This window comes from Salvia miltiorrhiza, chromosome 4 (genome assembly GCF_028751815.1).
Source record: "Salvia miltiorrhiza cultivar Shanhuang (shh) chromosome 4, IMPLAD_Smil_shh, whole genome shotgun sequence".
Taxonomy (NCBI): Eukaryota; Viridiplantae; Streptophyta; class Magnoliopsida; order Lamiales; family Lamiaceae; genus Salvia; species Salvia miltiorrhiza.
The window spans coordinates 15,494,533-15,513,224 of record NC_080390.1 but is presented as its reverse complement, the minus strand read 5'-3'; the positions used below and the strand labels follow the sequence as shown (position 1 = coordinate 15,513,224).

Genomic DNA, 18,692 nt, shown 5'->3' with positions numbered 1-18,692 from the left:
TGCTTAAATACTTGTCTCTAATTCAAAAGTGTTTCATCTTGTACGAATTGATTTGGTTGTAGTTCATTCTTGAGATTTTGTACTCGTTGGAATTTGAGGAGTTACCAAAAAAAAAAGAATGAAAAGAAAAAAAAAAGAATAAGAGAAAAAAACAAAAACAAAAGAAAGAAAAAAAAAAGTTTGAGAGATTGGGAATAAGAGGGATGCACCTCATTTAGTTTTTCATTTTTATTGAATAAATGTAAAGAGACTTGTTGATAAAAGCAGCTGCATTAGGTAACTCACTTCTTATGGGGGGCTGGGTCTGATCCGATTGATTATCTCATAGATGAGTAACATGCTTTGGGTTAATTGTGATTTTCATTGATGTTGGAAAATGATTGGTCATGATTCTAAAGAGGATATGATGTCTATGTTGAGTTGACTGGAAATGAAGTCTCTTAAGTCCAAACTCTACTACGTCGAACTAAATTTTTGCTTGAGGACAAGAAAATGCTTAGTGTGGGGGGATTTGTTTAGTCATGTTTGTGTCATTGTTTATTATTAGTTTAGTCATATTTGATTGCAAAAGTTGTGTAGAGTAGTGGTGATTTTGTGTTAATTTGAGTTTAATGGTTAATTGTGATGCTTTATGTGTTAAAATGAAGAATGTCGATGTTAAAGCATTTGAAGATTGTGAAGTAAGCTCATAACGATGCAAAAGAGAGTGTTTGAGCCTTGCTAACCATGGCTCACAATGAATCGGGGGTGATTAGAAGAAGATTGGGAAGAGAAGGCAGTGAGCCGCGGCGCACTAGTCAACCGGGTTGACCGCTTGAAGAAAAATGGGCAGAATATTGAGTGAGTCGCGACGCACTAGTCAATCGGGCTGTTTGTGATGGGATTTTTCAAAAGAAAGGCGGTTTTTAGATATTCAAACACATCTTTTTCACTTAGAACTTCCATCCTTTCTCTCTTTTAAAGCAAGAACAATAAGAGAATTTTATATTATCATTTTATTTCACTTTCTTTACGCATTGGAACGGATTTGCACTTTGAATTTCACAATTATTTCTTTATCTTTCTTCTTTATTTCAATTCCATGGTTTACTTTTTCTCCTACTTTGATTTCTACAGCATGATGAACTAAATTCTTATTCTAGTGTTTGGGATATTCAAATTGATGGTTTTTAATTATTTGTGATTGATTTGTACTAGTTGATTGAATTGTTCTTGTTATGATGATCAATTGGCCATTGATGGGGAACAATAATGTGTCTATCCTTGATGAAATTTCCCCTCATAAGCTCTTTGTCATCAATGAACCGAAAGTATGTTGAATCTTGTCCCGGAACAAATTCTGCGCCGCTTGGAATAAGCTTGAAATGAACCGCTAAACATATTATGATTGGGCCTCTCTACAGATGGTTTTGCCCCATTTGCACAATCAGGGCGTCAATATTCTTCTTGGCCAGTTATTGTCACGCCGTATAACCTGCCTCCGTGGTTGTGCATGAAAGAACAATTCATGTTCCTCACAGTCCTCGTGCCTGGCCCATCAAACCCAAAGATGAAGTTGGACGTATTCTTACAGCCATTGATACACGAGTTAAAATCTCTGTGGGAGGTTGGTGTGAACACTTACGACATATCGTTGAAGCAAAATTTCCAGATGCGAGCAGCTCTGATATGGACTATCAGTGATTTTCCAGCGTACGCTATGTTGTCTGGGTGGGGTACAGCTGGGAAATTGGCATGTCCATATTGAGATGCCCGTTGCTGAAAATGATGATCCTCTTTGTCTCGCCATATTCAAACCTATTGGGCGTTCACTTGGCCGAGGGACGAAGAGATACATGGATGAGCGCGAATGGCTTGCTGCACACATGTATATTTTGAGCAATTGTGCAGAGGTTGCAGAGACATATAGCAAGTGAGTATTCTCGTTCAATTTACGTATAAGAAGTGTTCATCATATATAGGTGTTAACATATAACTTTTTCTTTGTATCCAAGGATCTTCGAGGAGGAAAACGATATGCAAATCCTTACATGACTGATGCAGAGTTTGAAGTCGCGTTTCACAACGAGTTTATTGTGTGGTTTAGCCATTATGTAAGAGACGATAAATTTATGTTAAATATACATTTACTTACTCTAAAATTGGCTAGCAAACTTAAATGATATTTGTGTGAAACAGGTTTGTCGTCCTTGTAACGACGAGTTGAACCCTTATATTAGGTCGCTTGCAGCTGGACCATTAAGGGAGATTGAAACATACTCCGGCTATTTCGTGAATGGCTACAGGTTTCACACAACTGATCATGATAGAGAGAGTGCGACTGTGAACAGTGGCGTTTGCATAAAAGGCTCGGTCTATGGTAGTGATAGAGATGTGCTAGACTTTTATGGGCGTCTGCAAGAGGTTTGCGTGCTGGAGTATCCGGGGTATCCAATTAAGCAGACAGTCTTGTTCAACTGTGAATGGTTTGACTTGTCGGCTCAGGGAACTTCTATTGATACAGACTTCTAGTTAGTTTCACTGAACCACACACGAAGATATAAGAAGTATGATCCCTTTGTTTTGGCGAGTCAAGTAGTTCAAGTGTTTTACTGTCCCTATCCCAGTACGAACCAATCAAAGAAAAATTAGTGGTCAGCATGCAAAGTCAACGCAAGATCAAAGGTTGAAGTGTCTACTGCAGCATCTACATCAACATTAGATCAACCATTTCAAGAAGAAGTGGTTACTATTATGCCTACTCACACAAGTGTAGGCATTGAACAACCACTTCTCCTTCATCCCCTCGGTGGAGTCGTTGAGATTGAAGATGACGATGAAGCAGAAGACGATGATCCTCCGTTGACATCTAACGATAGTGATGATGATAGTAGTGATGCTTATGAATAAATGTAAATGCACATTTTGGTTGAATTTGATTGCAAATTTGTTATGTTTGTTAGTTATTGTTAATGTTATGTTTCGCTATATATTTGTTAATTTAATTGTATGCAACAGGCATCATGTCTACCTCTCGAGGTTTCTTGGGATTTGGGAGGCGATCTGGCGTTAATGCGCCATAAGCTACAGCAGATACATCTGATGGGTCTGGGACGCATATTTCTGGGACTCCCGAGACTCCCCAGGCTTCTAGTAGTTCACGGGCTAGAAGGCTTAGGGGCCCTACAGCTGCCACTATCAGAGAGAGAGAGGTTAAGGCACCTGATGGGAGGACGGTATTTCAGAGGCATCCTACGTCTGGGTAAGTATTTTAGTTTAAATTACTGTTTCTCGTACACCATGATTAAGTGATAAAATTACTTGTACACAGTGTTTTGTTGGAGCCCACTGGCCTGTCCAAAGCTTGCACGTGCACATTTAAGATGTTTGATAACCCAGGCAGGTACACATGGAAGTTGACGCCCCCGGCGATGAAGGATAAATTTTTTGATGAATTACAGGTACAATTAAATTTATAATACATATAAATATATCATATTAAATTGTTAAAATGTTTGATATTAAATTAATTATCTTTCTTTCAACAGAAATAGTTTATGTGGCAGCCCGATGATGAGCGTGACGTGAGGAAAATGTGGGAGAAAAACGCCCGCAAAAGGTACTCCGACATGATGAGCGACTACAAGGCAGATCTCAAGCAGTGTATCCGCCAAGGGAGAGAGATGTCTAGGCCCGTCTGGATGACTCCCGATTTTTGGATTGGACTCCGGGATTACTGGCATCAGCCCGAGGTTGAGGCTGTTTCAAATCGAGCACGTGCCAACCGGATGTCCGAGCCCGATGGGGAGGGTACAGGGATCAGTAGGCACGTGGGCGGGTCCCAGTCGACTCGTATCCTGCAGCAGTATATGGTATGTAATTAACAAATAATTAAGTATATAAATTATATTAATATCTTGACTAATATAAATTATTTATCTTATATAAATGCATCTACAGGGCTTGGAGGCTGATTTTCCCCAGGATTCACCGAACTATGCCACCTTCCTCCGCCTCCACATGTACCCCGACGGAAGTTTTACGTCTCCGAGAGATGCAAGAATTGACGTAAGTGTTTAAGTTTATTCAAATATCTAGTGAATGTATTTATTTTCTAACAATTATGCATTGTTATGTATGAATTAGGCGGAGGTTCATCAACTGGCCGCTGCCACAGGACGACAGGATCGGCTAGACGAGGTGTATTTGGAGGTGGTGCATCCGGATAGGTCACGGATCTACGGCGTCTGGAGTGCCGGGCAGAGTCAGGCTAGTAGGGGGTTTATCCGCAGCACGGGCAGTTCTGCGGTGTCTCGGCAGCTTTATGAGACACGGATCTCCACGCTGGAGGAGCGATTGGCGGCAGAGCAAGCACAACGCCAACAGATGGAGGACCGCATGGCGGCAGAGCAAGCACAACGGCAACAGATGGAGGAGCGCATGGCGGCAGAGAAAGCAGCACGCCAACAGATGCAGGACCGCATGGCTCAATTGGAGGCGTTTATGAGGATGTATAATGCTCAGCCACCTCCAGGGCCTGATGATGATGATGCTTAGAATTATTAAAACTATATATTTATGTTTTCAAACAAAATTACATTTGCACTTTCTTTTCAAATTTATGTTTTATTGAACTATATATTTCAAGTGCTTTAATTATTAAAACTATATATGTTTTATATATTTATGGCAATGATGATGATGATTGCATTTAACATAAACAAATAAATTTAAATCACATTATAATAACCAAATTAAAACACTTTTGGTGTATTAATGTTAAAAAAAATTAATTAATTAATTAATTATTAAATATTAATTAAATATTTTACCGACGATAAAAATAAGGACCGAAACGAACTCGATCACTAATTAACAACATATTTCAGGTATTATCTCCACATATTCAAAGATTATAATTATATGAGTGAGTATATAGCATTTAAATGAATTAATAGATGTAGATATATCAATAATACGAGTGTTCTGTACTGGTGATCACTCGAAAAGAATTTCAAAGTTAAGCGTGCTTGACACAGAGCACAAGCAAGATGGGTGACCCACTGGGAAGTCGGGTCGCCGACTGGGAAGTTCGTCTAAAGTATGCAATACCGTATAAATACGAAAATAAATTGTGGATATACAATATACAATAAAATAAATAAATAAATAAATAAAATAAAATAAAATAAAATAAAAAAATAAAATTAAAAACATTACCGTGGGCAAAACGCCGTCGGTAGTTACCGACGGCGTTTTGCCCTCGGTAAATACCCGGCCATCCTCCGGCAAAGACCCACCGGACGGCGGTAGGCTGTTACCGACGGCGTTTTACCGCCGCTAGTTAGCGGCGGTAATCGCCGTCGCTAGTTTTCCGGCAGGGTCTGCCGGACTCCGGTGGCTCTCTACCGACGGCAAAATCGCCCTCGGTAACTAGCGGCGGTGACTGCCGCCGCTAATTCTCCGGCTAGGCTCCGCCGTTTAACGGCGACAATTCCGGCGGCATCGCCGCCGTTAACTGCCGACGGCGGATGTTCGTCGCCGTTATTGTCGTTGCCGACGAACCGTTTAGCGGCGGGAGCTCGCCGCCGGTAACACTATTTACCGGCGGCCGTCTTTCGTTACCGACGGCATTTCGCCGTCGGTAATCAACGATTTTTTTGTAGTGTGTTATGTAAATATTGGATTTAATGTAAAAATTATATTTATTTAAAGATTAAAAGTTAAGAAAAATCTCTCGTTTCTCCTCTCTTTTTTTTTTTTTTTTTGAATAAATCAAATTTTTTAATTCTTTTTAAATTTTTCTTCATATTTTTATTTTAACTTATATTATTTTCTTAATTTCTTCTTTATTTATTATAAACGTGTACTGTTAATGAGAAATGTGTATCGATAAAATCTTTACAACTTTGTAATTCACAAACTTACTTTTTATGGAGGTAAGAGTAATTTCATTATAATATAAAATTACAATATACTCCAATTCTCAAATCATCACCGAGCCAAATTAGTGGGCCGCTGAAAATAACCTCACAACAATCTGTGAGAAATAAGGGCCCGTTTGGTCCATATAAGTATGAATTATATAGGTGATTCTATTTATAGCCCTCATTTTACTCCTTATAACCTCTTTTTAAAAATATTAATAATAAGTAATTATTTTATTATTTATTTTATAGCCCTTTAATTAAATTTTAAATTAACAATGTCATTTAAATAAATTTAAAAGAATTTATAACCCCTATCATAATTTAATAAAGAAACACGTTATAAACCCTAAAAAGAACTGTATAACCCTCAATTCAAAATTTTAAGAATCACATCAAATAAGCTGAATCGATATCATGTCCGGTTAATATGAAACAATCGTTGATGAAGCAAGATTGTCCGGTTAATAAACTAATAAATCGATACCCTTGAGGGTTTAATAAAGCAAGATTGTGACGAGGCAGCAACACTTTTGCATCAATTAATATGGCTTTTAACAATTCAACCGCAATTGTTCATTTTTTAAAGGAATTTGTAACACTAGAACACCCAATCCTTCGCATCAATCACTAATTCAAGCTCGAACCCAATAGATCACAAGGAGTTCAGTGAGAATCCTCACCAAACGCCCTTACGCTATGGGTGCTCGTGTGCAGAAAAGAGTGAGAATAATGAAAGAGAGGAAAGATAGATTTGTATTCTGATTTGGAAAATATGAATTTGCGGTTACAATTGCATCTATGATGTTTTATATCATTCTAATTTGATAACTGCCACCTATAAGAACTTGTGCCACGTGTCACTCTAATGTTTAACTAACTCTTATTATATCATGACAGAATTCAGCCGCAATAGTTGACAATAAAAGTGTATATACGATCGAATCAAGAATCGGAAGCCTCTTGATTCTTGAGACTTGAACAACACAATTGCAATCCTCTCTTTCAACATTCGATGGATCTATATCAGTATTATAGCACATTTGTACTTCTTCCGCGATTCCAACCATTGGTCACTACACATGACGACGGAGGAAGCGACTCTAGCGTCTCTGAATTAATACGAGAGATGATCCTGAAGAAGATGAAGACCAATAAACAATAGGCAATTAAATTTTAAAAGAAAAACTCCAGCAACAGGGAAGATCGTAAGAATCTGAAAATCAAAATATAATAATAATAATAATAATAATAATAATAATAATAATAATAATAATAATAATAATAAATTTATAAAATATAGGATAAAATAGTAAATTTTTAATTAGTTATTATTAGTATTTTAAAAAGGGGCTATAAGGAGTAAAATTGGGGCTATGAATAGAATCACCCGAATTATATCCATGCGTTGTTGAAACTTAAGATCAAATCAGATATAAATCCCTAATCCCTATTTCGCGATAAGAGAATCAGATCAGAGCTAATGGATATTCAAACATCACCACTGTTTTTAGCGGGAGAATGAGTATTTAGAGCGAGGATCGACGATGGTTTGGGATTGAAAGCTTGTGAATCATGGCTATCCCTCTCTAGATCTCCACCTCCTCGTATCTGTCTCATAGTGGGTACCAACCTTGAAACTTCGATTTATATCTTGGATGTAGGCGGCGGCAGATGCGGCGGCAATAGTGTCGAGCCACGCCCTATTCTTCGAATCCCGCGTAGCTTCAGAGGCGTTCGCTTCTGCGTTGTGGATTCCATACTCTACATGTTGAAGATTAGGCGCAAGGGAGATGGAATCCGGTAACTGACCACGACGATGTCTATAGCTTCAGACTCTCGGACAAGTTTTCCGACGTCGTTTTGGAGGATAATATGCTCGAAAAGTTGCCCATCCTATTGAAGCCCCAAGGAAAATGCCTTGCCTCTTCAGTTTGTTAATTGTGTCTTGTTCTTTTCTACTCGACATCGATTCCATGATAGACTAGACTCTCCTACTAGGAAACTCACATGTGACTTTGAGCTCCATGATCCTATGCATAATACTGTTACAAAGCTTCCTCAGTTATGGATTCATCCCCAAAACACCTCGTGCTATTGTCAAACCTTCCAACTCTTTCGTCCTAACTCAACTTGGGAAGACTTCCTTATATCAACCTCCCACTCCTCACTCCAAAAGTAGCAGCTTTCCATATTCTTTCACTATTGATTCCTATGCTTTCCATGGCAGCCTCTTTCTTGTTCAAACCAACTTTGGTCGCTTATTTAGTATCAACCTCTAGACCCCAAATTAGCTAAATGGCGATTGTTGGATAAAGATTTAAAGTTTAGGGGCCGTGATCGCAATTTCATAACTGGAGATGGATGGCTATGTATAAGCTTACATCAGAGCATTTATAAATTGCGGGGATACGGATTTTCAAAAATTATAGGGTGCGATTCGTGAAGGATACGTCTGTTATATTTATATATTTTTTATTATATGTGACCAATCAAATTGAAAAAAGAAAAGAACATTTATAAATTAAATATTGCATTGCAAATATAAGTCAAAGTAAAAGTTTCAATAATGAAGTTCTTCAAAAATTGCAAAAGAGCCCAAAAATAATGAAAAAAAAATTGCATTGCAAATATAAGTCAAAGTAAAATTTTCAATAAATTGCATGTAAAAGTTTCAAATTGCATGCAAATATAACTCAAAAATTATAAAAGAGCCCAAAAATAATTGAAAAAATTGCAAAAAAGCCCAAAACGCACCATATTCGTGGGTGCGCGCACCCGATTCGTGAATCCCCTTTTTTTTCTTTTGGAGGATTCGCCAGGTGCAAATCCCACGCTAATCGCACCCGCACCCTGCGCGTATCCGATACTGCATTGTGCTATTTTTTTAAGAATCCGTGCATCATAGATTGTGACTTAACTGAGATGTATTCATTTTTATACTTGTTGCTGTGGGGCAAGTTTGTGAAATATGATTGAGGTGATTTGTCCGGCTGAAATTTGATGGAGTGTTATTATTGCAGTTGCTTAAATACTTGTCTCTAATTCAAAAGTGTTTCATCTTGTACGAATTGATTTGGTTGTAGTTCATTCTTGAGATTTTGTACTCGTTGGAATTTGAGGAGTTACCAAAAAAAAAAGAATGAAAAGAAAAAAAAAAGAATAAGAGAAAAAAACAAAAACAAAAGAAAGAAAAAAAAAAGTTTGAGAGATTGGGAATAAGAGGGATGCACCTCATTTAGTTTTTCATTTTTATTGAATAAATGTAAAGAGACTTGTTGATAAAAGCAGCTGCATTAGGTAACTCACTTCTTATGGGGGGCTGGGTCTGATCCGATTGATTATCTCATAGATGAGTAACATGCTTTGGGTTAATTGTGATTTTCATTGATGTTGGAAAATGATTGGTCATGATTCTAAAGAGGATATGATGTCTATGTTGAGTTGACTGGAAATGAAGTCTCTTAAGTCCAAACTCTACTACGTCGAACTAAATTTTTGCTTGAGGACAAGAAAATGCTTAGTGTGGGGGGATTTGTTTAGTCATGTTTGTGTCATTGTTTATTATTAGTTTAGTCATATTTGATTGCAAAAGTTGTGTAGAGTAGTGGTGATTTTGTGTTAATTTGAGTTTAATGGTTAATTGTGATGCTTTATGTGTTAAAATGAAGAATGTCGATGTTAAAGCATTTGAAGATTGTGAAGTAAGCTCATAACGATGCAAAAGAGAGTGTTTGAGCCTTGCTAACCATGGCTCACAATGAATCGGGGGTGATTAGAAGAAGATTGGGAAGAGAAGGCAGTGAGCCGCGGCGCACTAGTCAACCGGGTTGACCGCTTGAAGAAAAATGGGCAGAATATTGAGTGAGTCGCGACGCACTAGTCAATCGGGCTGTTTGTGATGGGATTTTTCAAAAGAAAGGCGGTTTTTAGATATTCAAACACATCTTTTTCACTTAGAACTTCCATCCTTTCTCTCTTTTAAAGCAAGAACAATAAGAGAATTTTATATTATCATTTTATTTCACTTTCTTTACGCATTGGAACGGATTTGCACTTTGAATTTCGCAATTATTTCTTTATCTTTCTTCTTTATTTCAATTCCATGGTTTACTTTTTCTCCTACTTTGATTTCTACAGCATGATGAACTAAATTCTTATTCTAGTGTTTGGGATATTCAAATTGATGGTTTTTAATTATTTGTGATTGATTTGTACTAGTTGATTGAATTGTTCTTGTTATGATGATCAATTGGCCATTGATGGGGAACAATAATGTGTCTATCCTTGATGAAATTTCCCCTCATAAGCTCTTTGTCATCAATGAACCGAAAGTATGTTGAATCTTGTCCCGGAACAAATTCTGCGCCGCTTGGAATAAGCTTGAAATGAACCGCTAAACATATTATGATTGGAGTCAAAGAATCATGGAAAGCACTCCGACGCTTAATAAGATCAAGCTGGGTCCAAATGAAGTATATAGGACAAATTTTGTCCTTCCGCTTTGCACTTCACAACAAGAAAACTTCATTGGCATTAACTTTATTCCCTTGATCTTTCCCTGAAATATTGTAGGCAAGAAATTTATGCACAAAAACTAGTACCGGATCCTTGATGAAGCTACTGGATACACCCGATGCATTCCAATTATCACAACCAGATAAATCATGCCACGCTTCCTTCAACTTGAAGTTTTTAGGTCTAGAACGTGTCCCAGTAAGTGGAAAACCAAATAAGTCTTTCATCAACTTGAACGTTATTTTAACCTCATTCCCAAGCATTCGACAAGTGAAAATTTTCATTTTATCATCGAACTCTAAAGTTGAGAAAAACTCTAAACACAAAGGCTCATACCCAACCAAACCCTTCATATGTGCATATGTACTCAGCCCCAAATACCCCAAATACTCATCCATTTTCTTATCTACTCCCAAGTTTTGCAACAACCACCAATCAAGACGCCGTGGACAAGATATTTGTTTCTTTTTCAACTGCAAATAAAAATTACCTTCGGCATCATTGAAGATAGCAAAGGGTGCATGGAATTCTTCACGGATATCTTGCGGTATAACATCTTCGTCCATTGGTTGTTTGGGTTGCTCAATCGGAGCCTTAGAAATAGTGTCGGGTCTAGTCTTTGTTATTCCCATGACTGAGCTGATACAAGACAAACAGGGGTTATAGTGGAACGACTGAAAATCACTCCAACGGTTGGCATGGGCTTGCTGATGTACGGATGAGTCTGGTGGACTGGAACAAGGGTGGCGGTGACAAGGAGGCGCTGACGGCGGCTAGATTCAGGCCGGAGCAGGAGCTATGCGCAGGAGTAGGGATGTCAAAAAAGCCCGAAACCGACGGGTCGACCCGAATCGACCGATAAAAAAGGTGGGTTAGGGCTGAAAATTTTAAGCCCGAAAAAAAATTAGCCCAAATGGCCCGAACCGAAAATAGCCCGAGCCCGATAGGGTTGGCCCGAAAACCGAGTGGGTTGGCCCGATTAACCGAACACATTCTTAATAATTGATTTTTAAACTTTAATACTTTACTTTTTAATTCAATAATAACATTTTGATGCTTGTAGAATATGTTTTGATTTTTTCCAACGGTTAATAACAAACATCTATGATATAAAAGTCAAAGAAAGATAGTCATTTATATTAAATCTATATACAATTTTTTATCAAAACGAAATTAAAGTTAGATATTATGTAAACTTATGTTAAAAAAAACTAATTTTTGTTTCTAAAATAAAGCGAAATGTCTTGATTTAAAAAACACGACATTTTTTATTAAAAGAATATGATTATCTATATATATATAAAAAAACATATAAAAAAATCGTAAAACTTGCGGACCCGAACGGGCAGCCCGAAACCGAGTGGGTTAGGGTTAGGGTCGAAAAATTTTAGCCCGAAAAATAAAAAAACTGACTAGCCCGAACCGAAAATGACCCGAAACCGAATGGGCTGGCCCGAAACCGAGTGGGCTGGCCCGATTGACATCCCTACGCAGGAGGCACTGGAGCAGCAGATCGGGAGAGCAAACGGCGAGAAAAGAGGTCGCGCTCTGGCCAGAGAAAAGCCGCTCTGTGCGTGGAGCTCGGCGTCTGAATCTGGCGACGCGCTGGGTGGCTAAGCTGCTCGGAGTCGGGAGTGGAAAAGAGACCGTCTGAAGACAGACGGTAAGGAGGAACGGCGGCGAGGAACTGATAGTGGCTGGAGGTAGGCGGTGGCGACTGGAGAATTCAAGGCTGCGCTTTGCGCGGCTGGCTGGAGACGGTGGAGAGGCGGGGCTGCGCAGGTGGCGGGTCTGGAGGATTCGCGCAGAGCAGTGTGGTTGGTGGATGGCGGTTGTTGGCGGTCTGGTGGTGAACGAAGACGACGTGGTGCGGCTGCTGAGTCGCGCAGTGGTCGACGACGCGCGGGTTCTAGACGGGAGAGATGGCCGACGGTGGAGAGGCGTCCGGTGGCGATGATGACGGGTGGCGATCGGAAAATGGTGGTGAGGGTGGCTGGAGAGGAAGTGTGCGGCGGTGGTTGGGTGTGAGACAAGGAGGGAGTTCAGAATTTTGAATTAGAGCTCCTCTCCCAACTTTTCGCAATTTTTTTACAGAGTGAGCTCGGCTCACTCTGTAAACTGCCCAAATATGAGAAAATTCGTCAACCAGGATGACAGCGAGCCGAGGCTCGCTCTGAATGTTGCTCAAATAATTCCAATTTTGAATTTTCCAAATTTCATCCCATCAACTTCATCTATTTTCCAAACCAATAAAATTCATAGAAACTCCTTCCTGCAACCACAAAACTAATAAACTCCATCAAATCACTATGAAGCAAGACAACATAAAAACTAAACTCAAACTTAAGCAAATAAACAAACAATTAAATTATGGGTTGCCTCCCACATAGCGCTTTATTTAATGTCGTTTGCTCGACCACTTCATGCTCAATCATAGATCACATCATCGAGTACAATGGACTCGACTCCTTTTGGATGAATTCCTCCTTCAATATACGGCTTCACCCTATGATAATTGACTTGAAACGACACTTTCTTCCACGGATTGAATAATTTGACCACTCCATATGGAAAAACTTCTTCAATCTCAAATGGTCCACTCCAACGTGACCGTAGCTTACCCGAAAATAATCTCAATCGAGAATTAAATAGAAGAACCTTCATTCTCGGGCGTAACTTTTTCCTCACAATGTTTCGATCATGGAGCTTCTTCACCTTATCCTTGTAAATCTTGGTGATGAGGGGTGAAATATGCAAGGTCCTAAGATCACGACACGTGGCTTTGCTTGGAATACCAAAGTGGAATACCAAAGACGAGCAGCAGGGAGCAAAGAAGCTGTGAGAAATAGGCAGAGGGAAAATTCCAGAGCAGAGCGACGAAGAAGAAGTCCGCTCTGAGAAAGAAGGTCCAGAGCCACCTGTCAGAGCAGAGCTAACCAGAGCCAGAGCTAACCAGAGCAGAGCTACCAGAGATATCTGCCAGAGCCAGAGTTACCACAGCTAACCAGAGCAGAGCTATCAGAGACATCTGCCAGAGCCAGAGCTACCAGAGCTAACCAGAGCAGTGCTACCAGAGACAACATGTCAGAGCAGAGCTACCAGAGATAACCTGCCAGAGCGCAACGCTACCAGCTCTGCTCTGCCAGAGTGTAGCGCTGCCGAGGACAGCCCTGCCGGGAGCCAACTTTGCCACCGAGTTGGGCTTCATTCCTCTGTTTTATGGGCTTTAGAGTTAGGTCCAATTAGTCATCTATAAATAGGACTCCCATTGTTAGATTGAAGGACTCTCTCTATCTTATTCATGAGCAATGTACAGTGTAATCACCCACAAAGATAGTGAAATCTCGAGCAACTCCGTGGACGTAGATCATTTAGTGATCGAACCACCTATCGTTCTTATCTATTTTCTAGCATAGGAATTATTTCTAGTATCATCACTTGGCGTTGTCATACACCTCATTCCTCAACTCATCGAGCTCCGAGATTTGCAAAGCTTGCTCTTTTTCAGCTGTAAGCAGGTCAAAATTGATCGACTTAATAGCCCAATAAGCTCGATGCTCCACTTCAACCGGAAGATTTAAAATTAGAGACCATTGCAAGAGCTATAATGTGATAATAGATTTAAAATAAGAAACTAGACAAGTTAAAAGTTTCAAAATAAAATATTTTTCTCCTCTCTTATATTACACATTAGAAAATGTTATATATATTGAAAATTATGGGACAAATATATGATACTACCCTGAAACGCGAAGCTCTTTTCTTAACTCTTGTAAAATTTTCGTCTAGAAAGCCCCACTAATGTTTTTTTGTTTATATTTTGTTTCTTTAATTAATTATCTTAAAAGTCATTTATTTATAATTTTATAGTGATTGTATTAGCTAAAATATTCCATGATTGAAAATGAATAGATTATAATTGACCCTTAACTATAACTAAATTAGTAAACTCAAATTCTCCTTAATTATTCATAATATATTTGATTGGAAATTACATTATGCTTAATATCACACAAGTTTTCGTCATATTAAAATAGTTTTACTTGTAGTAAATAGTCAAATTTAATTTAGTATGTGATATATATATATATATATATATATATATTATATTATATTTTATGACTTTTTATATTATTAGTTGTGTTTCGAATTATTATGATCTCATAGAAAGAATAAAATCAAGATGATGCAATACACTCATAATATTTATGTGAAGAATTTTATTTTAGAAATAATGTTCGACGTCTTATTAATAATTTATAAGCATTTTAATTTATAAATTAAAATGTGTTTTATAGTGATTGGGGTGTTTAAATAAAAAAATGTTACAAAAACAAAAATGTCAAATAAAACATAAAAATAAATTAAAAGACAAAATATAATGTTAATGAATTCATTAAAGTTCAGAAGTTTATTGAGACTAACCTAAAATGTTCATGAAATATTCATAAATTAATTGACACTACCGAAATGTTATGATGAATTCATTTAAGTTCATAAATTCAATGAGACTAAACAAAAAATTTTATATTGACGAATTTAATTAATGGTCTAGAAAAATGAAAAGACATTGAATTTATATTCATCAATATATTAAATTTAGTATTTTTAAAATTCTAAATTTTTGTTAGGGGCATTTAAGGTAAAACATATTTTTAGCTAAATTATTATGGTGCCGGGTAAGATTGCTGCTGGAGGGGTTTTCCGCGATAATCATAGTACGGTGCGCGGTTGCTTTCATAAAAAAGGAGGGATTGGTTATGCTTTCGAGGCGGAGCTTCTCGCAGTGATAACTGCTATTCAAATTGCTAATGATCGGCAGTGGTTTTATCTTTGGTTGGAGTCGGACTCTACTTATATTGTTCGCCTGCTCCAAGATCGCTCTTTGCTTGTTCCTTGGCGTTTTATGGCCTCTTGGAAAAGGATTCTCGCGCTTCTTGATAACTTCCATCTTTATGTTTCTCATATCTATCGGGAAGGTAACAAGGTGGCGGACATCTTGGCTGCGGATACTATGGTCGAGGGTTGGTGGGCCTTCGAAATTGACATTATCAAGGATGCGGTGCGTTTGGATATGTCTTCACATAGCCACATCCGCATGGTTCTACATTGAGCTCTCTTATGGGGTTTTGGTTTGCTTTGAATCTTCGGTGTTTTATTCGAGTGGTGGGGGTTTTTGATGGCATGCTTCAGCTGCTCCACGTGGGCTGGAAAAGGTCTTCCGGTTGGTGGCTCTATAAGGGCCCTGAGGAGACGAGGGATTGGCAGCTCTTCGTCTTGTTCTTTGGTAACATCGCGGGTGGTAGGAACTGGCAGCCTTTTGGGCTTTTTATCGAGCAGTTGGAGGGAGATCTTGGCGGGGAAGCTCGGCTGCTGCTAGAGGGCGGTTGTTTTCAAGACTGCTGTTCTGGTTTTGGTTCCTTGCTGGGCAGATCGCGTACTCGACGTTCTCATGGTGTTTCTGTTTCCGGCGACGGCATTACTCCGGCCGAAACTTTTAGTTTTTTTTCCCTTGATCTTTGCTTGGATGGTCACCTCGGCGACGAAGTATAACCGGCCGTTGGTTTACCTTTTTGGTTCTGTTCTTGGCTTTATGGTTAGTTCTCGGCGTCGGCTGTTTTCTTTGCGGGGTGAGAGCCGGGTGGGTTTGGGGACGATGGTTAGGCCGGAGTTCCGGAAACTCACCCCTCTGCTCTCCCCCCCTTTTTTTTCTTTTCTTTTCTAGACAGGTACTCTTTTTCCTTTCTACGGTTTTTCCCAATGGGTTTTCCGTAAAAAGGTTTTAACGAGGCTCGGCCCTTAGTCTGCGTTTCTTGTGCTTTCAAGGATTTCTTTTTAGGTTTTCCTTTTAATTTCCAAAAAAATCGCATTTTAATAATTATAACTATTTTATCCTTATTGATTTTGATCCAAAAGATTTATCCATTAGGAAGGACAAAGCTTATATACTCATGGCATTAATGGTAGCTTCAGAATCATTTTCGAAAGTGATCAATTCGTCAAACAAATCCCTATATGTACTATCTGGACCAATTTCCTACACAGTGGATATGTTATGCACCAAGTGAGCTTGTCCAGAAATTAAAGGAATTTAATGCTTTAAAATGGGTTATATTAGACACTTCTGACGCATTCATATATATAACTAGTATATCCGCCCGTGCGATGCACGGCGACTATCGAAATCACACCATATTTTAAATAATATTTACAAACGAATATATACAATAATTATCAAACTTAAACATTAATTATAATCTTCATTAATTTTTCATCAAGCACTAGTTAAATCTTTTTTAGGTAACCATGAATTAAACATAATATCACACCTATACTATATTAAAAATAACTTCCAAATTCTAATTTGAAATTAATTTCAAATTAATTTTAAAATTGAATAGAAATTTCGTAGTTATAATAAAATGGAAAGTTTATTTGTAAACTATAATTTTTCTCTTTATTTTATTTTTCTTTATCTTCTTATTTTATTATTTTATTTCTTTCTAATATTATAAAATTCGACAAATTATAAAAATTTTATATGCATATCAAATTAAAGATCACGATAAGAGCTTTAATTTAATATATTTTATATACATATTTAAATTAAAATATAAAAGTTATATTTATTTAAAGATTAAATGTTTTAAAAATTCTCTCTCATCTCTCATTTTTTTTTTAATAAATCTATTTTATTACTCCCTCTGTCCCATAAAAACATGCATAGTTTGAGACGACAAGAGTTTTAAGAAATCCTGTAAAGTATAATATTGGTGGAGAAAGGGTCCCACATTGATTGTGATGTTTGGTGGGGGAATAATTACTATAAATGGACTATGCATGTCTTTATGGGACGAACGAAAAATGAAAACTATGCATGTTTTTATGGGACCGGGGGGGGGGGGGGTATTTTTTTTGCATTTTCATAATACTTTTTAATGTCGTGAATTATTTTATTTTTTAATATTTAACTTAAATATATTCAATTAATTAATTATTTTTTATTATATTTATACATATGATAATTGAGTTGGTATCGATTTTATATTAATATAGAAATATAAAAACGTTTTTTGTGCATTGCACATGATGCAAATGCTAGTATATATAGTTAGTTAATTATTTATTTATTTATCAATAACTCACTTGATCACTATGAGAAAATTATTATCCATTTAATTTAATACTTATTTTACAATACTATTTATAAAAAGCAAAAAAAAAATTATACAAATGATAGTAATTTTTTTTCAACCTGTGAAACGACGTCCTCATCTATTTTATATAAATACGTAGTTATAAAAAATATGAATGTAATATTTTATTCTTCGAATTTATGGAGATCTATCATCTATGCGTGTTTTTTATATTAAGAGTTTTTTCTATTTTCTTCTTCAAATTTATGGAGAATTGTGCGTATTTTTTCTTAATTGTCCAAATTTTTATGCAAAGAATAAGAGAGAAATTTAATTTAAGAGTACATGATAAAATAGTATATTTACATATATATTTTAAATAAGATGCTATAAAAACAGGAGCAAAAATAAGGGCGAATAGAATTATCTAATTATTTCATTTCATATTCCAAATTAATAAGTGCAATAATAATATGGAAACATATATTTAAGAACAATAAATCTATGCAGCCACATTGTGGCCACCCACACACTAATATAATAAGGATAATCTTAATTTATTTAATTTATTTTTTTAAATAAAAATAGGATTTAGTTATTTTATTATATTCTCTATATTGTACTTATTTTTTAATTTTTTTTTGCATTTTTTATTTTTAATTTATTTTTTAATAAAAATAAAAAAGTTACCAAAAAATTGTAAAAAAATTACTATAATGTAGAGAATATGATAAAATGACTAAATCTTATTTTTATTTTAAAAAATAAGTCAAATAAATTAAATTATTTTCTACTTAAGTAAATTGTGGGCAGCCACAATGTGGCTGTTTAGCATTACTCATTTAAGAATCCCTAATTTTTTATCATCTCTGAATCAGTGCCGCTTGCCGCCTTCTTCTCTTCTGTGTATTCAGTGTTCCTCTGGTCTTCTTCTTTTTCTTCTTCTCTTTGCTTTTTCTTTCTCATTTCTGTCTTCTGCTCATAAATCACAACTTTACATCGTCTACTCTAGTTCTTATAATGCATTCACTTTCAGTCTTTCTGTGCCTTGCAATTTAAAAAAAGTTGAATGCATTTGTAAACAATTCTTTATGTTTTTAGAAATTAAAAAAAAAAAAAAAAAAAAAGCTGA

At 36.8% G+C, this 18,692-nt stretch overlaps 1 protein-coding gene across 1 annotated transcript; it reads left to right on the top strand.

Annotated features, from left to right (window-relative positions):
- Positions 1-15,093: 15,093 nt before the first annotated feature.
- On the top strand, positions 15,094-15,537 carry LOC131023059 (uncharacterized). The gene has a single exon (XM_057952602.1). It carries the CDS (start codon positions 15,094-15,096, stop codon positions 15,535-15,537), a length of 444 nt encoding a protein of 147 aa, XP_057808585.1.
- The last annotated feature ends 3,155 nt before the right edge of the window (positions 15,538-18,692 follow it).

Coding starts and splice junctions, on each gene's coding strand:
- LOC131023059 (XM_057952602.1), top strand. CDS start 15,094: ATGGTGCCGGGTAAGATTGCTGCTGGAGGGGTTTTCCGCGATAATCAT.